The following is a 25,056-nucleotide window of genomic DNA, read 5'->3' as shown; positions in this document are numbered from 1 at the left end:
AATAGTTTAAAGCGATTTGAAGCATGTTTCATGTTGGAGGGGGGGGGGCAGAGTTTTGTGACGTCATATTTGAGAGGGGGGGGGGGTCTGACTTTTTGTGACGCCGTGTGACGAGGGGGGGGGGTCAAAAATCGTCCAAAAATCGCGTGACGTCATTTATGGACGGCCCCATACCAGGCGAGGTAGTCAACATCTCCTAGCCCCTTTGTGCGGGTCTTCTCTGTCGCGTTTCTCGTATCACGCGGTGCTTGATACATTGTCACGGAATGCCACTGATGACGCAGTGTCGTCCCCCTCTGCACTTGAAGTAGCCCTCGGCAAGGTTAGGTAAAAGTTAAACGGTAAAAAAAACAAGACTACCTTTACCCTAATTCTAGATTTGAAGCTTTCGTCACTGCAAGGATTCATATTCTTAGGTTTTTTCGGTAAAGTCACGTAGGTAAAACATTTAAATTAATAAAAATAAAATAAAAATCACCACGTTTCGGAGGCAACACAAGCTTCCGTCTTCAGGTGTGACGGTTCCACCTGAATACCTAAGAATACCTTTACCCTACCTTTTACCCTTATCCCATACAGATTACCCGATTACAGGGAAATTACTGGGGTACAACACATGAAAAAGGTTTATAACGATACATGCTAGCTAGAGCGCTTTATTTTATTTACCTTACCCCTTGGCATGTCGAAACCTTTACCCTTTACCTTTACCCTTTTACCCGGTAAAAAGGTAATTTACCTTACCTTGCCGAGGTCTAACCGACCCGCATACAACGCTGACAACGTCGTACCCCCAGCATCACAGCAGCAGCACTGGATCTCTGCCGCTCAACTCTGCCATCTGCTGTCTCTGTTGAGCATAACAACAGTCGCAGCTTTATCGACGCAGCTCAACTCTGCCATCTGCTGTCTCTGATCATAAACAGCAGCCGCAGCATCATTGATTTACACCATTGGAACCTCATTTGCCAGTAAAAAATATGATAATTGTTTTTTTACCCTTCTATCTGGCAACAAAACTGACACCTTTTTTTACAAAGAGTCATGTTTGCATAGACCACAATACCTGTCAAGGACAGTGCATATATTATCAGAGTTATGTTGTTTGTCCTTGACAGTGCACATTATCAGAGTTATGTTTTTTTTTGCATTATGGCTGCAGGTATTGTGGTCTATGCAAACATGACTCCTTGTAAAAAAGGTGTCAGTTTTGTTGCCAGATAGAAGGGTAAAAAAATGTTTAATCATCATTTATCTAGTTCAACTTTGCCATCTGCTGTCTCCAGCATCACAACAGCATCTCTGTAACCCACCTTTGCCCTCTGCTGTCTCTCGGGGTCAGGAGGACAGCAGCAGCCGCTGTTTCTGTGAGTCTATGGGTCTCTGTGTGAGTCTATGGGTCTCTGTGTGAGTCTATGGGTCTCTGTGTGAGTCTATGGGTCTCTGTGTGAGTCTATGTGTCTATGTGTGAGTCTATGGGTCTCTGTGTGAGTCTATGGGTCTCTGTGTGAGTCTATGGGTCTCTGTGTGAGTCTATGGGTCTTTGTGTGAGTCTATATGTCTCTGTGTGAGTCTATGTGTCTCTGTGTGAGTCTATGGGTCTCTGTGTGGGTCTGTGTGAGTCTATGGGTCTCTGTGTGAGTAGTCTATGGGTCTCTGTATGAGTCTATGGGTCTCTGTGTGGGTCTGTGTGAGTCTATGGGTCTCTGTGTGAGTCTATGTGTCTCTGTGTGAGTCTATGTATGTACGTACGTTGAACTTATTTCGCACCGTACGTAGCCAACCGCGCTAATTGTAAGTTTTGCGGGGGAATGACAACAAACCGAACACAACAGGAAGCACTTCTAAACAAATGAGTTTTCAATCGAGACCATTTAAAAGTGCATCACGGCTCCCAGTGACTTCCTCATGTAACGGAAAGCAGGAACGTTCCAGACGGCCGCAGAAGCGCAGTCTGGAAGCTCCGCGCGATGATGCGGTGACAGCCGTCTCTGTTCGATGGCCCCGCAGCCAAAAACCTGCTTCGTTGCTCCTAATGACGAGATCTGGCATCAAAGCCATCGCGGTCCATTCGCCGCGACCGCTCCGCTTGTCGAACTCTTCGTTGGCGCACACCGAGGCGTCTCCACTGTTGCCCGGAGCACACGCGGTGTTCTCGTGGTCGTTATCGGTTTTGTTTGTTTGTTTGTTACTTGCGTCGTGGATGGTCAGGGTTCATCCTCGCACGCGAGCACCGACACAGCCACGGGGTTAAGGGTCAGGAGTCACGGGAGCATTGCCGCGCGCGACACGCAGTCCGACGAGCGAGTGGAGGACGCTCCGATGGGATTGGTGCGGAAAAGGATTGCGGATGAGGATTGTGGTGGAGGGTTGTGGAGGATTTCAGAGAAGGATTGCGGAGAAGGATTGCAGCGAAGGATTGCAGCGAAGGATTGCAGAGGATTGCAGCAAAGGATTGCAGAGGTGGATTGCAGTGAAGGATTGCAGCGAAGAATTGCAGCGAAGGATTGCGGAGGATTGCAGAGGAGGATTGCGGTGAAGGATTGCAGCGAAGGATTGCAGAGGAGGATTGCAGAGGAGGATTGCGGTGAAGGATTGCGGATGAGGATTGTGGAGGAGGGTTGCGAAAGATTGCAGAGGAGGATTGCGGTGAAGGATTGCTGCGAAGGATTGCGGAGGAGGATTGCGGTGAAAGATTGCGGTGGATTGCGGAGGATTGCAGCGAAGGATTGCAGCGAAGAATTGCGGAGGATTGCAGCGAAGGATTGCAGAGGAGGATTGCGGTGAAGGATTGCGGTGGATTGCGGAGGAGGATTGTAAAAAGGGATTGGAAAGTGGGGGGCAGCTATGAAAGGAGACGGAGTGGGAGAGTTCGTGGTTGGCTTCGGATGGCGAGTGGGAAGAGTTGCTGAGATTTGGCGTCGAGATGAAAGCCCCTTCTTGAGCAGCCCAAGTGTCCTCTTCACTTGAAACACGACGTCGCCTGGATTGCAATCGCTTTGCTCTCAAGGAGAGAGCGAGAGAGGGAGAGGCAGAGAGACTCCAGGAGGAGGGTGAGCCACCGGCGTTACCGACAATTGCCCAAGGTCTGCGGTCCTCTCTATGGGCAGTTGTTTTTGTTTGACACTAAAATATAGTAGTAGGTTTTTACCCTTTAAACTGGTACAAAACTGACACCTTTATACAAGGCATCATGTTGGCAATAACCACAACACAAGCAGTCAAAATGCAAACAAAAAGAAACAACTCTGACCACAACACCACGTCTCTCTGTACACGCACACACACACACACTGTTTAATGTTTATATATATATAACAATCAGCGGTACATTTGAAAATATTATCTCGACGTTTAAAAAGTTTCGGCCACTTTGGTTGTACATCGTAACTTAAAGTCGACTCAGCAAGCCGTTCAAGTTTCTCTCTGAACCATCGCCGCCTCTCGCAAGAGACCCGCGCGCGATTTCGCTCCTCGGCGTGTAAGCATACGCCAAACTTCTTTCGCACCGCACGTAGCCATCCGTGCCGCAATCAAAGCCGCGGACGTCGGAAAACCATTGGCCCTGCCTACGTGGGGTGGCGCGCAGATTGTTGCCGCATCTTCCGCAACGGCAAAGCGTTCCCTGACGGCGTTCTCTGGAAGAGGAAAGCGAGTCTGTGTGTCTGTCTGTGCGCGTGTGTGTGTCTGTAGGGGAGCGTAAGTGTAGCGGTTAGCGCGCTGCGAATCTGGCGACCCGGGTTCGATTCCCGCTCACGGCAAACATCAGTGACGATTATCTGAACCGGTCCTGGGCCTCCCCTAGGTCCACTCAGCCTCGAATGAGTATTTGGTGCGATGTGTGAACATCGCCGCTAGGGAGACAAAGGCGGCCGGGCGTGGTGTTGGCCACCCACCCTCTCGTGTGCCGTGCCGGCCTTTATAGGTGCTCGCTAACAGCACTTGCCCCTACAGTCTGTTAAGGCTATACGGGGGATCTTTGTCTTTGTTGTCTGTAGGGGCTACAGGTGGTGCATCAGCCACTCGTCTCAGTCAGTCGAACCGTGGCACCTGCTGGGTCTGCCCCGTGACCTCCTGCCAGCGGGCGTTCAACACTTCACGTGGCCTCAAGGTGCACTTGGCCTGGCACAAGCGTCGTGGTGACGTCACCGCCACTTAGTGGCGAATGGCGCTTGTTGTTGTGTGTGTCTGTGAGTCTGTGTTTGTGAGTCTGTGTGTGTCTGTGAGTCTGTGTGTGTATCTGTGTGGCTGTGTGTGTCTGTGTGTGTGTCTGTGTGTGTGTCTGTGAGTCTGTGTGTGTGTGTCTGTGTGTGTGTGTCTGTGAGTCTATGTTTGTGAGTCTATGTGTGGCTGTGTGTGTGTCTGTGTGTCTGCGTGTGTGTTTGTGTGTGTCTGTGTGTTTGTGTGTGTGAGTCTGTGAGTCTGTGTGTGTCTGTGTGTTTGTGTGTGTGTCTGTGAGTCTGTGTGTGTGTGTCTGTGTGTGTCTGTGTGTGTGTCTGTGCGTGCGTGCGCGCGTCGTGGCAATAGCGCACACTCCCGTGGGAGCGACGGCGCGGTGATTCGCGCGCTGACGACGTGAACACCGCAACCGCATTCCGCTCACAGCCACCAACACCGCTGGCGATTTCATCTGAACCGCTCCTGGAACTCGCCGAGCTCGACTCTGGCGCGGTTTTGTAAAAGTCGCCACGAGGGAGACAAAGGCGGCCAAGGGCGTGGTGCTGGCCACCCATCTCCTCGTGTGCCGTGCCGGCCTTCGTCGGTGCTAATCGCGAACAGCACTTGCCCGAAAACGTCTCTTGAGACTATACGGGGGAGCTTTGTCTTCGTCGTGGTCAGCACGCTGGACTTGCAATCCAGAAGCCGCCGGGTTAATCTCCCTGCGTCTACCAGCAGTAGCATGAGCAAGTAATTGCACGCCTGCACCTTTAACCTCTTCCCTCGGGCCTGAGAGGTGGTCTCTAAAAATCCGTGACTGAATTGCCACCCTGGTGGAAAAAACGTCTTCTCGAAAATGCATCATTTAGGGGCGCCGCGGTGGCTAGGAGATGTTAACTACCTCGCCTGGTGTACAGGAGGTCGTGGGTTCGATCCAGATCCCGACCCAGTCGCCTGTTGTATATTTGGAGTTTGCGGTGTCTCTCTCTCCCCGTGGTCGTGTGGATTTTTCTCCGGGTCCTCCGGCTTTTCCCCTCCACGTTTAGAAACATTCCCTTAGAGTATTTGGCTGCTATGAATGTCCACGCGATAAGCCACTTTGTTGAGCTATCATTTGTGGCCAGGTGGCTTCGGCAAAAAGAGCTACACAGCTCAGTGAGCCTTACCTGGTAAAATAAAATAAAAAATAGTCGAATAATTTAGTTTTAAATAGTTTATTTCACATCTCTATCGAATTGCTTAAATGGAAGTTGAGCATTTCATGGGGCACTCCCCAAAAACATAACGCCTCCTGTTATTTCTCCGGGCAGTTGTGTGTGTGTTTATTATTATTATTATTGCTTACTCGTAAAATATTTCACACAATTCATCTTTGAGACCAGCGGCACGCCGGTGACACGCATCCTCGGATTTACACCGAGGGACAGAAAGAGGAGCCAAGTGCGTTAGAGGACATCTGCAAGCGAGAGACGCGATACGGAATTGACTGCGACGGAAACACCGGCGGGATTGGGCTGGACGCGTCGCTCGTAAGGGCACGGCGGTCGGTGGCCAAGGATGAGCGGCGGAGTGGCGGCCGATTCATCGGAACGCGCCCGGGCAGGAGACGGAGCGATTTAAAATCGCGGATTTATGCATCCCCACGAGAGGAAAAACGACGACGGCCACGATATTTCACATTTCACATCTCCGTCACCTTTTTTTCAGCGTCTCTCTCGTCCACTCGAACTCGCTTGTGTGCGAGCGAACTGCGCGGGGGACCTCCTCGTGACCTTCCCGGCAGACTGGGAAATTTCCTTCGCGAGAAACTTCACCACACAGCCGCACCACCGCCACCACCACACAACCACCGCTGCCACCACCACCACCGATGCCACCAAACCACCACCGCCACCACCACCACACAACCACCGCTACCACCACCACTGCTGCCACTGCCACCACCACCACACAACCACCGCTACCACCACCACCGCTGCCACACAACCACCACCACCACCGCCACCACACAACCACAGCTGCCATCACCACCACCACCGATGCCACCACCACCGCTGCCACACAACCACCACCGCCACCACCACCACCACCGCCACCACTGCCACCACCACACAACCACCGCTGCCGCCACCACCATCGTCACCGCCACCACCACCACGTGCCACACGACGCAACTGTTTGCGTGCCGCCTTGGAAAAAAAACCCACCCAGACGACTTTGCGCCACGGCGATGTCGCTGTGCCGAATTTCGCCACCACGACTCCGCAAGTTACCCAGGAGGCCCTTCTCTCCGGTTCCCTGATGATTCATACAGCAACGGATTCATCGCGTTCCCGAGAGAGCAAATGCCACAATCATCCGGCCGCGGAACCAGCCGTGATTAGGCCGCCCGACGAACAGCTGGGAAGTTGCGAGTTGACCTCTTGACTTGGGGTCAACTCACCCCCATCGCCTCTTCTGGCTCCGTTCAAGTGACTGCCGCTAGATGCGACGAGTCACCCGTGGGTCATCCTGTGGATAGACCCACTAACTCCCCCCCCCCCCCCATCGTGGGAGTACGGAATTTTCCTCCACTGGCTCATTTGTTTCAACCATTGGTAAAATTTAGACCACGACAGCAGCCCACGCACAGCGACATCGCCGGTCTCAACATATAATCAATAATAATTTAAATTTATAAAGCCACCTTAAACAGTTGTTCTCAGGGCGCGTTATCTCACGCTATCTCACGTTATCTCACGTTATCTCACGTTATCTCACGCTATCTCACGTTATCTCACGTTATCTCACGCTATCTCGCGGTGTCTCACGCTATCTCGCGGTGTCTCACGATATCTCGCGTTGTCTCACGATATCTCACGTTATCTCACGTTATCTCACGCTATCTCGCGTTGTCTCACGCTATCTCGTGGTGTCTCACGCTATCTCGCGGTGTCTCACGCTATCTCGCGGTGTCTCACGCTATCTCGCGTTGTCTCACGATATCTCGCGTTGTCTCACGTCGTCGTCACAGTCAATACGGTCACCACAATCGCGCGCGCGCGTTCAGGCGTGCTTCTGCGGCCGTCTGGAACGCTCTTTCCTTTGTGATATTAGGGGGCCGCGGGGAGCTGTGATGCACTTTTAAACCACCTCGATCAGGGCCCGGGCAGTCAAAATGACAAGAAGAGACATTTTTGTTTTGAATTCAGTAACAAACTCAATAGTTTTAAGAGCCGCAATGCGATGTGAATACGATACGGCGGTCGTTAATAAATAACTTGTCACGAAGCGGCCCTTACAAGAGCCGCAGATAGCCGACCCCCGACTGGACATCGATGAAAAGAGCTTCAGTGCTCATCGGATTCCTCCAGTATAAATAGATATTCTGAGATTGAAAACTCATTTCTTGAGAACTGCCTTATTGTGTCGTTGTCCTTCCGCCCGCACCGCCGATTGGCTACGTACGGCGCGAAAGAAGTTCAACGCATCGTAGACATTGTCAGGACGTAAGACATCCTTGCAAGGGCATGAGGGCGAGATGGGTACGGTACACACGTGGTGCTGGCCACCCACCCCCTCGTGTGCCACGCCGGACTTCATAGGTGCTGCTCGCTAACAGCACTTGCCCCAACAGTCTGTTAAGGCTACACGGGGGGTCTTTGTCTTTACCATAACTGCATGGCGATCGCTGTGATGCGGCTTGCTCGATGGTGATTGGTTGGAACGTTTGAAAGAGAGAGAGAGAAAGCGGGGATATTTGAAAGAGGCAAGGGGGGGGGGGGGGTCCTGTCGAGGCGGCTAGAAGGGAGCAGAGGGGTTGGTGGGAAGGAAGGGGATGGGTGGAGATGAGAGAGGGGGGAGGAGAGGGGGCAGGGGAGAGGGAAGACAAGCGACTGGTGTTGGCTGGTGGTGGGTACTGGAAGTTGTTGTTGAGTCGAGGACAATAAAAAACGTTATCCAAGAAGTGTCGCACTTGGAGTTTCTTCATCGCACGTGCGGTCACGCACCGCCGCGGTATTAACCAGGGCGGGCTGCCGGTTTCGAACCGCGAACGCCCCCCGCAACGCCCCCCCCCCATGGCGACATCCGCCGACGATGGAGGTGGAGGAGGTGGTGGAGGAGGTGATGGGCCCTGAGTTTTAAAACGACGCGCATCATCGACAAACGTGAACCGGTGCCCTGGTGATTTGGACTCCGCTCGAGTGAAGCGCACGTTGGAGGGAGGGAGGGAGGGGGGGGGGAGGGATTTGATGGAACCGGCAGAACGAGGCATTTGTGTCCACCTCCATGTCCGTCCCGCCGGTCATTTCATTTCCTTTTTCTGCCGGTACTTGAGTATTTCCTCGACGTTAATGCCATGCGCTGAATCCCTGCGCGCACACGCACACAGCAAAGATAAAGAGCCCCCGCATAGCCTGAACACATTTTCGGGGCAAAGTGCTGTTAGCGATGTAGCACCTATGAAGGCCGGCACGGCACACGAGGGGTTGGTTTGGCCAGCACCACGCCCGGTCGCCCTTGTCTCCCCAGTGGCGATGTTTACGCACCGCGGCAGGTACTCATTTGAGGCTGAGTCGACCTCGGCGAGGCGCCCAGGACCGGTTCAGAATAATCGTCACTCGGCGTTGGCCGCGAGCGGGAATCGAACTCGGGTCGCCGGGCTCGTAGCTCGCACCGTAAAGGGGCCGTCCATAAATGACGTCACGCGATTTTGGACGATTTTTGCCCCCCCCCCCCCTCCCTTCGTCCCACGGCGTCACAAAAAGTCAGACCCCCCCCTCAAATATAACGTCACAAAGCTCTGCCCCCCCCCCACCAAAAAAATAAAACATGCTTCAAATCGCTTGAAACTATTGTCATTGTAGTGCGTATTTAATGTGGCGCTGCACTCTGATGTTGTTGGAGAAAACATTTATTAAAAAGTCTATTTAATTAAGTAGAACGTGTTGTCTATATTTATTCAAAGTTGCGCATTTTGATGTGACGTCACATTTCTCAACCCCCCCTCCCCTCGTCACGCATCGTCACGAATGTCTGACCCCCCCCCCCAGGTGCGTGACGTCATTTATGGACGGCCCCTTGGGCAACTGGGGGGTGGGGGGTAACACCTTACCCTGGCTTCATCTCGGGGGGTACGGGTAGAGGCTTGTTGAGTCCCTGTCGCCCCACCAGCCAGTACGTCTCCTCCACGCCCTTGCCCTGTGATCACACGCGCAGACAGACGCACGCGCCTACAGCTGAGCGTCTCTGCAGCGGTCACGTGGTGGTGGCTGGCCTTGGCGAGCTCACGGTGTCGTGGGGTCAAATCCTGACCCCGGGGCGGGCGGGGTGCCGGTCTCAACATATAATCAATAATAATTTAAATTTATAAAGCCACCTTAAACAGTTGTTCTCAGGGCGCTAGCGAAGTCCACACCACCCTCCCCCCCCTTAAATCGACGACTTGTACGTTCTGTTTTGATTTAAAGCTTTCGTGACTGCAGGGATTCATCTTGTTGGTTCTTTCGGTAAAGTCACGTAGAAGGGAAATAATAAAATAATAAAAATAAAACATTTTATTTTTATTATTATATTATGTTTTATTTTCACGTAGAAGGGAAATAATAAAATAATAAAAATTAAACATAGTCTTATTATATTATGTTTCATTTGTATTATTTTATTATTAAAATAAAAAATATTATTATAGAATGTTTTATTTTTATTATTTTATTATTTCCCTTCTACGTGAAAATAAAACGTAATATTATGTTTTCTTTTTATTATTTTATCATTTCCCTTCTACGTGACTTTACCGAAAGAACCAAGAAGTTGCACGTTCTGCTTGATGGGAAGTCGATTGGATGGCCTGCCATGGAAATGTGGAATGTCCAGCGAGAGAGAGAGAGAGACGAGCGCTGTTGCCCTCGGCAACGACCCCGGCGCGGAGCAGCGGGCAGGACGGCGCCTGCCGGAGCCGCACCCCGCGATCATCTTCGGGTGTCAGGAGCCACGCAGGGAACTTGACTCACCCCAGTTGGATTCCCGCTCCCGAGCCACCACCACCACCAACAACAACAACAACCAAAGATGCCCCGTATAGCCTGTAGCAGACTGTAGGGGCAAGTGCTGTTAGCGAGCACCTATGAAGGCCGGCACGGCGCACGAGGGGGTGGTGACCAGTAACCACGCCCGGCCGCCTTTGTCTCCCCAGTGGCGATGTTTTTACGCACCGCACCAGGTACTCATTTGAGACCGAGTCGACCTAGGGGAGGCCCAGGATCGGTTTAGATAATCGTCACTGGCGTTTGTCGTCAGCGGGAATCGAACTCTGATCGCCGGGTTCGTAGCGCAGCGTGGCGCTAACCACTACACCACCGCCACCACCTCCAACAACAACAACCAGTGACGATTATCCGAACCGGTTCTGGGTGGGGGGGGGGCCTTCTCTCCCCCCCCCCCCCCAGGATCGATTCAGCCTCAACACGAGTAAACCTGCGAGTGGAGTGTTGCCGCCGCCGTCACCTTGAGCTCGGTGTTGCCCCGCAGCTCGTACTTGTAGCCCTTGTCGAGCGAGTCGAGGATCGTGACGGTCGAGCGGTTGATGTGGATGCGGCACGCTGAGGTCGGGCAGCGACGACAGGGGGCGAGATGAGAGAGACAGAGAGAGAGACAGAGAGACAGAGAGACAGAGAGAGACAGAGAGACAGAGACACAGAGAGAGAGAGAGAGACGAGACAGAGAGACACAGAGAGACAGAGAGAGAGAGACAGAGAGACAGAGAGACAGTGAGAGGGAGACAGAGAGAGACAGAGAGAGACACAGAGAGAGGGAGACAGAGAGACACAGAGAGAGGGAGACAGAGAGACACAGAGAGACAGACACAGAGAGACACAGAGAGACAGACACAGAGAGACACAGACAGAGAGACACAGAGAGACAGAGAGAGAGACAGAGACGGAGAGAGAGACATCTCTCATGCGGGGAAGAGCGTTGCTGCTGCTGCTGCTGATGGTGTCGGTGGTGAGCGGAGCGCCGGGCGGCTAAAACGCAGCAAGTTGGCACAGGTGGTGCATCCACACCGTGCCAACCCACGCGGTTTACCCCGCGTTCTTGCACAGGGCAATTGAGTTGTCGGGTCCATACGGCGTACAGCCGTTTCAATACGGACAACAACAACAATTGTGTCTATTTGTTTGTGTTTCTCGCTTGTAATGGGACTTTGTAGGATGAACGTTGAGATGTTTAAGGGGCACGGGGTGACCAATGAGGTCTGAGAGTTGGTCTGTAATAAGGTAGGGCACTGATAAGGGGTGGACAGGTTTGTCCATCGGCCAGACATCTCGGTCAGTCGACCCATGGCACCGCCTGGGTCTGTCCCGCGACCTCCTGCCAGCGAGCGTTCGACACTTCACGTGACCTTGAAGTGTACCTAGCCTGGCACAAGCGCCGTGGTGACGTCACCTAGTTGTTGGTGATACTGATGCCGCTGATATGTATAACTTGTTGGTGATGATGATGGTGGTGATGATAGTGGTGATGATGATGATAATGGTGGTGATGATGATGATTATGATGGTGGTGATGATAGTGGTGATGATGATGATGATGGTGGTGATGATGATGATTATGATGGTGGTGATGATAGTGGTGATGATGATGATGATAATGGTGATGATGATGGTGGTGATGATGATGATTATGATGGTGGTGATGATAGTGGTGATGATGATGATAATGGTGGTGATGATAATGGTGGTGGGTGATGTGATGGCGATGATGATGCTGTTCATGTTGATGATGATGCTGATGATGATTCTTTGCGGTGGTGTTGTGATGTTAATGATGATGTTCATGGTGATGAATATGACGCTGACGACGATGCCGGTGGTGCTGACGATGTCTATCGTAGATATTTCCGTGATGATAATGACGCTGACGGTGACGGCGGCAGTGACGGACTCACGCATTCCGGTTGACTCCATGCGCGACGCCGTGTTGACCGTGTCCCCGAACAAACAGTAGCGTGGCATCGTGAGCCCCACCACTCCGGCCACGCAGGGACCTGCACCCTCGCACGCACATAGTCACGCACGCTACCCATCGTGTACCCACGCTGCGCATCGTGTTCCCCTCGTGTACCCACGCTACCCATCGTGTACCCATCGTGTACCCACCATCGTCTACCCACGATACCCATCGTGTACCCACCATCATGTACCCACGCTGCGCATCGTGTACCCACACTACCCATCGTGTACCCACACTACCCATCGTGTACCCACCATCGTGTACCCATCGTACCCGTGTGCAGGCCGATGCGAATGCGCACGGGCACGTCGGGCAGGTGGCGCATCCTGAAGGAGCCGACGCTGCTCAGGATGTCGAGCGACATGTCTGAGATCTCGCCCGCGTGCCTCTTGCCGTTGCGCTTGGGCAGCCCCGAGGCCACCATGTAGGCGTCTCCGATGGTCTCCACCTGCGCACCGCCACCGAGGGGATCGTGAGCGGCGCTCGGCCGTGAGCGGTGCCACCCGGTCAAGGTACTGCCCGGGTCAAGGTGCTGCCCGGGTCAAGGTGCTGCCTGGGTCAAGGTGCCGCCTGGGTCAAGGTGCCGCCCAGGTCAAGGTGCCACCCGGGTCAAGGTGCCACCCGGGTCAAGGTGCCGCCTGGGTCAAGGTGCCGCCCGGGTCAAGGTGCCACCCGGGTCAAGGTGCCGCCTGGGTCAAGGTGCCGCCCGGGTCAAGGTGCCACCCGGGTCAAGGTGCCGCCTGGGTCAAGGTGCCGCCTGGGTCAAGGTGCCACCCGGGTCAAGGTGCCGCCCGGGTCAAGGTGCCACCCGGGTCAAGGTGCCGCCTGGGTCAAGGTGCCGCCTGGGTCAAGGTGCCACCCGGGTCAAGGTGCCACCCGGGTCAAGGTGCCACCCGGGTCAAGGTGCCGCCTGGGTCAAGGTGCCACCCGGGTCAAGGTGCCACCCGGGTCAAGGTGCCGCCTGGGTCAAGGTGCTGCCTGGGTCAAGGTGCCGCCTGGGTCAAGGTGCCACCCGGGTCAAGGTGCCGCCTGGGTCAAGGTGCTGCCTGGGTCAAGGTGCCGCCCGGGTCAAGGTGCCACCCGGGTCAAGGTGCCGCCCAGGTCAAGGTGCTGCCTGGGTCAAGGTGCCACCCGGGTCAAGGTGCCGCCCAGGTCAAGGTGCCGCCTGGGTCAAGGTGCCACCCGGGTCAAGTTGCCACCCGGGTCAAGTTGCCAACCGGGTCAAGGTGCCGCCCGGGTCAAGGTGCTGCCCGGGTCAAGGTGCCACCCGGGTCAAGTTGCCACCCGGGTCAAGGTGCCGCCTGTGGTCAAGGTGCTCAGGGCGCCGCCGAATCGGCTCACGGGGGAGCCGCCGATTCGCCGAAACGGATTGGAAAGTCGGCGGAGGGCAGCTCGACGCCAAACGAATACTAATATCAGCGAGGGGCCGTGGAGATGAAGCCAGAGGTCACGGCGAGGGGTGGAGGTGAACCCGGAAGTCACGGCGAGGGGTAGAGGTGAACCCGGAGGTCACGGCGAGGGGTAGAGGTGAACCCGGAGGTCATGGCGAGGGGTGGAGGTGAACATGGAGGTCACGGCGAGGGGTGGAGGTGAACCCGGAGGTCACAGCGAGGGGTAGAGGTGAACATGGAGGTCACGGCGAGGGGTGGAGGTGAACCCGGAGGTCACGGCGAGGGGTAGAGGTGAACCCGGAGGTCACGGCGAGGGGTGGAGGTGAAGATGGAGGTCACGGCGAGGGGTGGAGGTGACCCCAGAGGTCACGGCGAGAGCTTCCCACCTTGTAGACGTCGTAGACCCCGATGATGGCGTCGAAGAGGGTGTAGAGGTCGTTGAGCAGGTCCACGACCTCGATGGGCTCGCTCATCGCCGAGATGGTGGTGAAGCCGACGATGTCGCTGAAGTAGATGGTCACCTCGTCGAAGAATTCGGGCCGCACGGCCGCCCCCGTCTTCAAGGCCTCGGCCACCGACCTAGCGCGGGGGTTCGACGGGGGTGGGGGGTGGGGGGGGGGGTGGTGGGGGGGGGCGGGGAGGGGCGGGGTCAGCGCTGGAGCCCTGAGGAGCACGTCGGCTGCCTCTTGGGCGGATTTCACGGTCGGGCGACGCGTTCATTTCGAGCGTTCGCCACGCGCTGCTGCTACAGCGGCTGCTGCTGCTGCCGCTGCTACGGAGAAGATTGCGGTGAAGGAGCGTGGCAGCAGCAGCAGCTGCAGCAGCAGCAGCAGCTGCAGCAGCAGCAGCAGCAGCAGTGCCCGGCCCCACCAGGACCACGAGCCTCTTGGGAGGGCCACACACACAGCGAGGCTGGGTCTGATTTGTGTCGTGCGAAATTGCCCGCGTGACTGTCGCCCCACGTGGCCTCTCCCCACGCGCGTGCGTCTCTCACGGGGGCAGCATCTGCGTGAGCAGCTTGTCCGTCTTCTGCTTCTCCACCTCGAGCTCCTCGGTGCGCTCGCGGATGAGGTCCTCCAGGTTGCTCGAGTACTGCTCCAGCATCCGGAGCATCGAGTCGATGATGTTGGTCTTCTTGCCCTTGTTGATGCTCTTGAACTGCGGCCGCCGAGGGGGAAACAGCGCGAGCGAGCGGGGTTTGTTCCCGTCGCTGGGGGTCACGCGCCACGCGGTGCGTCGACATCGCTGTACGAATTCGGGAGGCTCTTTGCTCAATACGGAACTGTTGGGGCCGACCGCCAGTTACGTTGTCGGTTGTTATCTCTGTGTATGTGTGCGGGCGAGTGAATGTGCGAGTGAGTGGGTGAGTGGATGCGTGATGGACAGAGTGGGTGAGTGAATGAGTGAGTGAGGTTCGTGTGTGGGTGAGTGAGTGGGCGAGTATATGGACGAGTGAGTGGGTGGGTAAGCGAGCGGATAAGTGAGCGGGCGACTGAATGAGTGAGCGGGCGGGCGAGTGAACGGGGGGGGGGTGGGCGAGTGAGCGGGGGGGGCCGAGTGAATGGTGGGGGGGCGAGTGAGTCGGGGGGGGGGCGAGTGAGGGGGGGGGGCGAGTGAGAGGGGGGGGGGCGAGTGAGATGGAGGGGGCGAGTGAGTGGGTGGGGCGAGTGAGTGGGGGGGGGGGTGAGTGGGGGGGGGCGAGTGAGTGGGTGGGGTGAGTGAGTGGCAGGGGCGAGTGAGAGGGGGGGTGGCGAGTGAGAGGGGGGGGGCGAGTGAGAGGGGGGGGTGGGGCGGGTTTGAACGAGCGGGTGGACCTGGTCGAAGATGCTGTCAAAGCTGGGCCTGCGCTCGGGCAGCTCGTTCCAGCAGAGCTTCATCAGCTGGATGCACTCGACGGGCGCCTGGTCCATGGACACGGAGGGGCGGCACAGCGGCGGCGGCTTGCGCACCTTGCGCACGATCTCTGCACGAGACGCGTCCACGCAGGCAAAGGTCCCCCCCCTCCCGGCGTAGCCTCAACACACTGTTGGTGGCAAGTGCTGCGAGAGAGCGGCAACCGCGGAGGCCGGCACGGCACACACGAGGGGGGCGGTGGGTGGCCAGCACCACGCGCGTGTGTCACGGGCCGTGCTTTCGCAGTCACTCGTGACATGCGACATTCAGGACTCGATATCAAATTTAGGACGATATGGAATTTTGTCGTCGTGGTGGTGGTGGTGGTCGCGGTGGTGGTGGTCGTCGTGATTGGTGGTAGTGGTCGCGGTGGTGGTGGTTGTGGTGGTGGTGGTCGTGGTGGTTGTGGTTGTCATGGTGGTGGTTGCGGTGGTGGTCGTGGTCATGGTGGTGGTCATGGTGGTGGTTGCGTGGTGGTGGTCGTGGTGGTGGTCGTGGTGGTGGTGGTCGTGGTGGTGGTAGTGGTGATGGTGGTGGTGGTCGTGGTGGTGGTCGTGGTACTGGTGGTCGTGGTGGTGGTGATGGTGGTGGTGGTCATGGTGGTGGTCGTGGTGGTGGTGGTGATGGTGGTGGTGGTCATGGTGGTGGTGGTGGTGGTGATGGTGGTGGTGGTCATGGTGGTGGTCGTGGTGGTGGTGGTGATGGTGGTGGTCGTGGTGGTGGTCGTGGTGCTCGTGGTCGTGCTGGTGGTCGTGGTGGTGGTGATGGTGGTGGTGGTGATGGTGGTGGTGGTCGTGGTCATGGTGGTGGTCGTGGTGCTGGTGGTCGTGCTGGTGGTCGTGGTGGTCGTGCTGGTGGTCGTGGTGGTGGTAATGGTGCTGGTGGTTGTGGTGGTGGTCGTGGTGGTGGTGATGGCGGTGGTGGTTGTGGTGGTGGTCGTGGTGGTCATGGTGGTGGTGGTCGTGCAGGTGATGGTGGTGGTGGTGATGATGGTGGTCGTGGTGATCGTGTCCGTTCGGAGCGCCAAGCGGGTACCCTCGGCGCTGAGGTCCACCATGCAGAAGGGCGCCCCGCGCACGATCAGCTCCTGCAGTACGATGGCGAAGCTGTAGGTGTCTCCGCGCGCCGTGCCGCGTCTCGCCACCTCCGCGTCTCGCAGCAGCTCAGGCGCAGACCACAGCAGCTCTGCCGCCACGACGAGCAGCGGTGGGTGGGGTGAGCGTGGGGTGAGCGTGGGGTGTGAGCGTGGGGTGAGCGAGGGGTGAGCGAGGGGTGAGCGTGGGGTGAGCGAGGTGTGAGCGAGGGGTGAGCGTGGGGTGTGAGCGAGGGGTGAGCGTGGGGTGAGCGTGGGGTGAGCGAGGGGTGAGCGTGGGGTGTGAGCGTGGGGTGAGCAAGGGGTGAGCGAGGGGTGAGCGTGGGGTGAGCGAGGGGTGAGCGTGGGGTGAGCGAGGGGTGAGCGTGGGGTGTGAGCGTGGGGTGAGCGTGGGGTGAGCGAGGGGTGAGCGAGGGGTGAGCGTGGGGTGTGAGCGTGGGGTGAGCAAGGAGTGAGCGAGGGGTGAGCGTGGGGTGAGCGAGGGGTGAGCGTGGGGTGAGCGAGGGGTGAGCGTGGGGTGTGAGCGTGGAGTGAGCGAGGGGTGAGCGTGGGGTGAGCGTGGGGTGTGAGCGTGGGGTGAGCGAGGGGTGAGCGAGGGGTGAGCGTGGGGTGAGCGAGGTGTGAGCGAGGGGTGAGCGTGGGGTGTGAGCGAGGGGTGAGCGTGGGGTGAGCGTGGGGTGAGCGAGGGGTGAGCGTGGGGTGTGAGCGTGGGGTGAGCAAGGGGTGAGCGAGGGGTGAGCGTGGGGTGAGCGAGGGGTGAGCGTGGGGTGAGCGAGGGGTGAGCGTGGGGTGTGAGCGTGGGGTGAGCGTGGGGTGAGCGAGGGGTGAGCGAGGGGTGAGCGTGGGGTGTGAGCGTGGGGTGAGCAAGGAGTGAGCGAGGGGTGAGCGTGGGGTGAGCGAGGGGTGAGCGTGGGGTGAGCGAGGGGTGAGCGTGGGGTGTGAGCGTGGAGTGAGCGAGGGGTGAGCGTGGGGTGAGCGTGGGGTGTGAGCGAGGGGTGAGCGTGGGGTGAGCGTGGGGTGAGCGTGGGGTGTGAGCGTGGGGTGAGCGTGGGGTGAGCGAGGGGTGAGCGTGTGGTGAGCGTGGGGTGAGCGTGGGGTGAGCGTGGGGTGAGCGAGGGGTGAGCGTGGGGTGAGCGAGGGGTGAGCGAGGGGTGAGCAAAAGAGGGTGAGCGCGTGGGGGTGAGCGAGCGAGTCGGCCTGGGGAGCGCTGCGCTACGGACCCGGCTGCCCGGGTTCGATCGCCACTCACGGCCACCACCGTTCGTTGTTGTGTTCAGTTTGTTGTTGTGCTCAGTTTGTTGTTGTTGTGCTCAGTTTGTTGTTGTTGTGCTCAGTTTGTTGTTGTTGTGTTCAGTTTGTTGTTGTGCTCAGTTTGTTGTTGTTGTGCTCAGTTTGTTGTTGTTGTGTTTAGTTTGTTGGCCTTCCTCCGCACCTCCGATTAGCGCGGTTGGCGACGTACGGTGCGAAAGAAGTTGAACATACACACGTACACGCGTGACACGGAAAGCCACTATGAGAGCCCCAGGCATGCTCCAGGCATGCCAGAGGCGTGCTCCAGGCATGCTCCAGGCATGCTCCAGGCATGTTCCAGGCATGCTCCAGGCATGCTTCTGGCATGCTCTAGGCATGCTCTAGGCATGCTCTAGCCTTGCCCCAGGCGTGCTCCAGGCATGCTCCAGGCATGCTCCAGGCATGCTTCTGGCATGGTCTAGGCATGCTCTAGGCATGCTCTAGGCATGCTCTAGCCTTACCCCAGGCGTGCTCCAGGCATGCTCCAGGCATGTTCCAGGCGTGCTCCAGGCATGCTCCAGGCATGCTCCAGGCATGCTTCTGGCATGCTCTAGGCATGCTCCAGGCATGCTCCAGGCATGCTTCTGGCATGCTCTAGGCATGCTCCAGGCATGCTCCAGGCTCACCGCGTGCCGAGGGCTCATCGCGAACGATCCTCTGCGACTCGAGTAGCTCGTTGAAGCCGTGGTCGGCCACCTTGAGCACGAAGCGGCCGTCCACCACGCAGTTGCGAGACTTGAGGCGCCCGTGCACCACCTCGCGGTGGTGCAGGTAGCGCATGCCCTGCCCGGCAAACACGGAGACAACAACAACAACAACAACTACTACAACTACAACAACCACAGCAACAACAAACACAGCAACAACAACTGCAATGACAACTGCAATGACAACAACAACTACAACAACAACTACAACAACCACAATAACTACAACAACTACAACTCCTACAACAACAAACACAGCAACAACAACCGCAATGACAACAACAACTACAACAACCACAATAATTACAACGACTACAACAACAACAACAACCACAACTTCTACACCAACTACTACAACAACAACTACAACAACAACAACAACGGCGGCGGCGGGAGCACGAGATTTGTTTGTGTCACGGTGGCTAGGAGATGTTGACTACCTCGCCGGGTGTGCAGGAGGTCGTGAGTTCGATCCCGACCCTGACGCCTGATGGATATCTCGAGTTTGCGGTGTCCCTCTATCTTTCCCCGTGGTCGCGTGGATTTTTCTCCAGGTCCTCCGGTTTTCCCCCCTCCACGTTTAGAATCAACATAACACATTCAGAGCATTTGGCTGCTATAAATAAGGATATGACGATAAGCCACTGCCGTTGGGCTATCATTTGTGTTCGCCAGGTCGCTTTTGAAAACGAGCTAGTGGGCCTTAGCTGGTAAAATAAACTCAAAAGTTCACAGTTTAGTTCATAGACCCGCGCAGGCTGCGGCACGGATACTGTGCAGGAGTAAAACGCCAAATGCACGTCGGCACGGCGTTGATGGAACACACCGAAACGCGACGGGACCTCTCCCTCTCTACTGATAGGGGTTTTCCCTTTTTTCTGCCAACAAAACTGACACCTTTTGCAAGGAATCATGCTTACATTAACCACAATACTTGCAGTCAAATGCAAACAAAAAACAATACTCTGATAATGTATGCATTGTCTTTGAAACTGATTGGTCCACACCAGAGACAGCTTTCTTTAGAGCCTAGTCTCTCCCTCTCTGTCCATATTGTAGCCGTAGCACCCTGGGGTCGTGGGGAGATAAATCCACGCGAGGCAGCGCCCTGTGCCCCCACGAAGTTGTCGATGCCCCCGACGGGCAGCTCGCTCCGACGTCGACGTTTCGACCGACCCGCGCACCCCCCACGATCCTCGCGCCGGGCACCGCCGCACCTTGATGAGGTCGAAGAGAAGCGACGACTTGAACATCCAGTCCAGCTTCATGTCCGAGTTGCGGATGAGGTCTTCGAGGCTGCCGCGCAGGCAGTACTCAGACACCACGGCCGCCACCCCCAGGTCGCTGAAGATGCCGAGCAGCGGGTTCACGTTCTCGTGACGCATGTCCCGCAGCTATTGCCCGGGATTGAGGTGGTGGTGGTGGGGGGGGTGACGAGCCGGGGGTTAGCGACGCACGGAGGTGAGTGGGTGCGCGTGTCCGTGGTTTCTTGGGAAGTTTTCATCGCCGGCGGCCGTTTCGTCGGGTCTCTGCTCGTCATCTCGATTCAAGTCGATGGTCCCGAACGACAAAATGTGCCGCACGTACAGTTCTGAAGAGCTGGAACTTAATTTGGAGCTTTCGTGACTGCAGGAATTACTCTTTGGTTTTTTCGGTAAAGTCACGTATAAAGATGAAATAATAAATTAAATACTAGCATACGACGTTTCGATTGCAACACAAGCAATCGTCATCAGGTATAAATGAAATAGAAACACAGATCTAGTATACTTAAAAATGTAATGTAATACAACAGAGAGTCGGATAACATAACAGTCAACACGCTACCTGGTTGATTAGCATTCTCAGGAAGAACGCCTTACCTGGTCAAATAAAATCAAGATTAATTGTTTCGTTTAGAATGTTACCTTTCGGAAAACGCTCGTGGTGGCTTGCCGGATCTCACCGAACTTGCCTTTGGGGAACTTCTTCAACCAAACCCAGTCACCCTGCGTGGAGACGAATCGTGCAGTGATGAGTCAACCCCCCTCCCCTCCTCCTCCACGCACCCGGAGGGACGGATAACGTCACCCAGAACCGCCCGTTCGGCACCGCCAAACGACTCCCGATCCTGAGATGCTAGGTGCCGAATCCGGGTTTTCGGTCTGCCCGTCACGAAAGCGCGTTCTCAAGTGCAGCGGGTCAATTGCTTGGCCGCGTGAAAGTGCGCAACACCCGGGCTCGTGGACCAGAAGGACATCGGAGTGGAGCGTGTTACGATTCACGGTTAAATCTTGACTTAAAGCTTTCGTATCGGAGTGGAACGTGTTACGATTCACGGTTAAATTTTGACTCAAAGCTTTTGTATCGGAGTGGAGCGTGTTACGATTCACGGTTAAATCTTGACTTAAAGCTTTCGTGACTGCAAGAATCCATATTTTTTGGGTCTTTCGGTAAAGTCACGTAGGTAGGTTCAAAGAAAATATTTTTTTACATAAAAATAAAATATTTTTTTACTTAAAAAGAAAATCTTTTTTTAGGTAAAAATATAATATTTTATTTCAACCTATCTACGTGACTTTACCGAAAGACCCAAACAATATGGATTCACGGTTAAATTGCCAGATGCTCGGCGTATTAGCGGCAAATAGGAAGAGTGTAATACATTGGAGATTTAGTTGGAGATTTAGTTTATAGTTTAAATAGTCTCATACGCGGCTTATAATCTTCATGATGAGCAGGTAATCGATGTGAGAAATGATATATTTGCTATCGTAATGAATGTTTATTTAGAGAGTGAGAGTTTGCAATTGCGTTCCACGTGTAAGTAGTAAGGCAGCTTAATGTCGGTAATAAGCAATGAGACCCTAGACTCAGTGAGGCTTCCGTGGGCAAACCATCAGAATCATTATAAAATAATAACGCACGTAACCTTGTTCTGCCCATATTGAATATCTACAAATGAGGAGAGAATCGCGATCTTTCTGTGATGGAGAAGAAACATCGCCCGAAATTTCACCCATTGTGATTTTCCCTTTAAGGGCCCCAGTGTTGCTGACGATTGCATTGAGTTTGTGTTATTTGTGCTTGGGCCACCACTGTCAACAACAATAGCAGCAGCAGCAGCACTGTTGGGTTTGTCTATGGTAGTATATAGTACGGGGTAGATCCGTGTGATGTAAGAGAAAAAAGTTTAGCTGGAAGCATATTATATTGTTTGCGACATAGAATTGTAATGTATTACTTACTGTTAGTAGCTCAGCTTATTGGAGAGTATATTTAGTATACTGATGATACTATGTAGTTTATACTTTAGTTTTTTACGTGGTTGTTTAGTAACTGCAGCTACATACTATTAACATTCCTTCCCTTTGTTAATGCTACCCCCATCCCCTCCCTTTGATGCTGCTAATCCTGCATAATGCTCGGGCATAATATGACTTTGAAACCCCCCGCCCACCTCCTACGCATTTCCCATAAATATGCTCAATTCCTCTTGATATGCAAATTATTTTGTCAATGCGCTCTTCTTCCCCCTCCAACCCAGCTTAAATATACGCTCCAAGCTTGGTGGTGTTTCGTTCTTCACCTGAGGACGGCTGCTTGCGTTGTGGCCGAAACGTCGTGAGAATTATTTTATTATGTTTTATTTTTATTATTTTATTATTTCCCTTCTACGTGACTTTACCGAAAAAAACAAGAAGACAACAGAACGTGTCTGTAGAGTGAGCAGGTAGGCATAGTAAAGGGTTTTTAATGTTAATCAAACGGGGCCCAGCCCCTGTAGTTCCATACTGGAGGACCGGCAGCCACTATCCGTGGTGCTGATTCACCCCCTGCCCCAAGGCTCCAGTGGACTCAGACTGAGAATGTTTATTTCTGCTGGAGGAGGAATACGATGGTCTATGAAGCGCTTTTATCACAAATGTTCAAAAGGGTTCAGAACGTTCCGACAAACAAAGCAATAACAAACACACGATCGGTGTGCAAAGTGCAGGAAAGGTAAACACATCACTTAAAAATAAACATATTGTAATAAAACTAAAGTACTTTTTTATTTTATCCACTAAGTTTTAGCTTCATTTTAGAAGCGACCTGGCCTCAAATTGATAGCTCAACCAAGTGGCTGATGTGGCAATTTATAGCAGCGGACAAAGACTCTAAACCCACGTTGATACTAAATGTGGAGAAAAATCCACGCTACCACGTGGATAACATAAAAAAAAACTCCAAATATACTGCAGCAGGCGTCAGGGTCGGGATCGAGCCCACACCCTCCTGTACACCAGGCGAGGTAGTTAACATCTCCTAGCCACCGTGGTGATGATGAGAGAGAGAGAGAGACGCAAACTCCAAATATACAGGTGTCATGGTCGGGATCGAGCCCACGCCCTCCTGTACACCAGGCGAGGTAGTTAACATCTCCTAACCACTGTGGCGTCTCTCTCCCCCTAGGTCCCTCCCCCGCCCCCAGGTCTCTCCCAGATCCCTCTCCCCCCCCCATGTCCCTCTCCCCCCAAGGCCACTCTCCCCCACACCCCCCTCCACCCCCCCAGGGTCCTGCCGATCACTCTCGCGGCCGCCACCCACCCCGACACGGACCTCGTACACGGCCACGCTGCTGCTCTCCGGAGCGGGCGTCACGCTCTTGCCCGACACGGAGCCGCGGGAAGGCCTCGCGGTGCCCTTCAGGTCGGTGACGCTGCGCCCCGCCACGCTCGTTCGGCCGTCGTCCGTGAGCTTCTCGTGCCGGGAGTTCGTGGGGTGAGCCACGCGTGGGGGGGGGGGGGGGTGGTGGTGAGAGAGGAGACGAGGAGGAGGAGAGAGCGTTGGGTGTCGGCGGTGGCGATGGAGGATTTGGGTGGCATTGGGGAGGTAGGTGGAGGAGGGGTGAGAGGGAGGAGTATGTGGGGGGAGTGAGGAGCAGTGGTGAGGGGTGATGAGGAGTGGGAGATGAGTGGAGAGGGGAACGGAGTTAGGAGGAGTGGGAAGGGGAGGAGAGGGGGTGAGGAGGAGTGAAGAGGGGTGAGGAGTGGGGGGGGGGTGTTCGTGGTGATGGGAGAGACACGCGCCGCTCTGTAGCCCGATTACGGAGCAAGGACGTTACATTTAATCAACATCGTTTGGCACTCTCCGAGTATTTAAATAATCGATGCTTCTACCGATAATCATTTTGATTACTCGACCGATCGGATAGCACGAGCAGGGTCGTGGTGGAGGGACAAAAATCATCTCACGACCGTGCCCACGTGCGCAAGCCTATCAATGCCTTGGCTTTCCAAAAAATAAAAACAATCGTAGGGCTCTTCCTTCCGATATGAGGACGCCACTAGAGCCATGCACTTTTAAACCAGCATCTAGATTGAAGACTCATTTCTGTAGAAATCCTCTTTTGTGTTTAGGTCGTTGTCCTTCCCCCGCGCACCTCCGATCAGCGTGGCTGGCTACGTACGGCGCGAAAGAAGTTCAACGTACACACGCACGTTTAAAACAACTTCTCTAGATTTTAGCAGCTCTTTTGCCTACTTCTGCAATTGTTTCTTGCTGTGGTTGTCCCGAAACGTCGTGATTTAATTAATTTGTATACGTTACACCTACGTGACTTTACCGAAAGAACCAAAGAGTATAAAACAATATTTCTCCATCGACGGCGCTGGTAATTGTCACGTGTGTCGTCCCGAACGGGAAATACTATCCGGGTTAAGTCTACCAGGGCAATCGTTGGTCACGATTGGGGCTTCTGGTGGTGAAACGCGCAGCCCGCTGATGTCCACCAGAACAGATCCACGGTGCTAGGCAAGCACTGGCCACCGCTAAACTGCGTGGACGTCTTTGGGATTCGGGAATAGAGAAGACAGTTTAACACGTAGGCTTTCGCGACCAAATGATTACTAATCTACAACTCGCATCGTAACAACTGCCTGATTAATAATCTAGTATATAATTACCAGAGGTGTGGACTCGAGTCATGTGACTTGGACTCGAGTCAGACTCGAGTCATGAATTTGATGACTTGCGACTCGACTTGGACTTGCATAACAATGACTTTGTCCCACCTCTGATAATTACAATAACCCCCCCCCCTCAAATCGCTGCACCTGATGAGTTAATGATGACGTCACCCTGCTGCTGCTCTATATAAGAACGGGAGACAGAGCAGAGCCTCACCATTCTGGCGAATTGCCCGATGATGCTGGCTGAATGCAATTACCAGCGAAACGTCACACTACTCAAATGGTAAATGTTGTGGTTTCACGCTTCAACATACCGGTGGGCTAAAGTAGTGAACTATTTGTCTTTTGTCAACGTGACACTTTTTTACTGATTGGCCGTGTCGGGTGGTGGAGGGTTACGACACATTTATAAATAACGCGATCTAAACCCAAAAACGTTGATTATGAATTGAAAACACGTCCAACCGGGAGATGCCCCCCCCCCCGCGGAGGCTCCGGCGCTCAGTGAGAGCGAATCTGCGGGTGGCAGAGTTCGTCTGAGTTGGTAGCGCGTACTTTGCGGCTCTGCTGTGGGTTGATGAAGGTCAGGTCATCCAGGG

The 25,056-nt window shown here is 54.8% G+C and overlaps 1 protein-coding gene across 5 annotated transcripts in view; it reads right to left on the bottom strand.

Moving 5' to 3' along the window:
- Positions 1-6,293: 6,293 nt before the first annotated feature.
- The window catches only part of LOC144947017 (retinal guanylyl cyclase 1-like), a 32,298-nt gene continuing 13,535 nt past the window's right edge, over positions 6,294-25,056 (bottom strand). For 3 of the 5 annotated variants that reach the window (XM_078876139.1, XM_078876143.1, XM_078876140.1), the window contains 14 exons: positions 25,013-25,056; positions 23,094-23,243; positions 20,432-20,512; positions 19,742-19,918; positions 18,444-18,600; positions 16,470-16,619; positions 15,356-15,504; positions 14,536-14,699; positions 13,928-14,120; positions 12,424-12,598; positions 12,086-12,184; positions 10,645-10,739; positions 9,254-9,339; positions 6,294-8,510 (listed from right to left, as the gene is read on the bottom strand). The exon at positions 25,013-25,056 is cut by the window's right edge and continues 53 nt beyond it. In XM_078876139.1, coding sequence (XP_078732265.1) covers positions 8,444-8,510; positions 9,254-9,339; positions 10,645-10,739; positions 12,086-12,184; positions 12,424-12,598; positions 13,928-14,120; positions 14,536-14,699; positions 15,356-15,504; positions 16,470-16,619; positions 18,444-18,600; positions 19,742-19,918; positions 20,432-20,512; positions 23,094-23,243; positions 25,013-25,056 — 1,787 coding nt within the window. In that variant the 3' untranslated portion in view covers positions 6,294-8,443. The remainder of the gene's footprint in view (positions 8,511-9,253; positions 9,340-10,644; positions 10,740-12,085; positions 12,185-12,423; positions 12,599-13,927; positions 14,121-14,535; positions 14,700-15,355; positions 15,505-16,469; positions 16,620-18,443; positions 18,601-19,741; positions 19,919-20,431; positions 20,513-23,093; positions 23,244-25,012) is intronic. The other 2 variants (XM_078876141.1, XM_078876144.1) reach the window with 2 other exon arrangements.

Source organism: Lampetra fluviatilis, chromosome 43 (assembly GCF_964198595.1).
Source record: "Lampetra fluviatilis chromosome 43, kcLamFluv1.1, whole genome shotgun sequence".
NCBI classification, from domain to species: Eukaryota; Metazoa; Chordata; class Hyperoartia; order Petromyzontiformes; family Petromyzontidae; genus Lampetra; species Lampetra fluviatilis.
The sequence above is the reverse complement of the archived record's forward strand: the minus strand, read 5'-3'. Positions and strand labels throughout refer to the sequence as shown.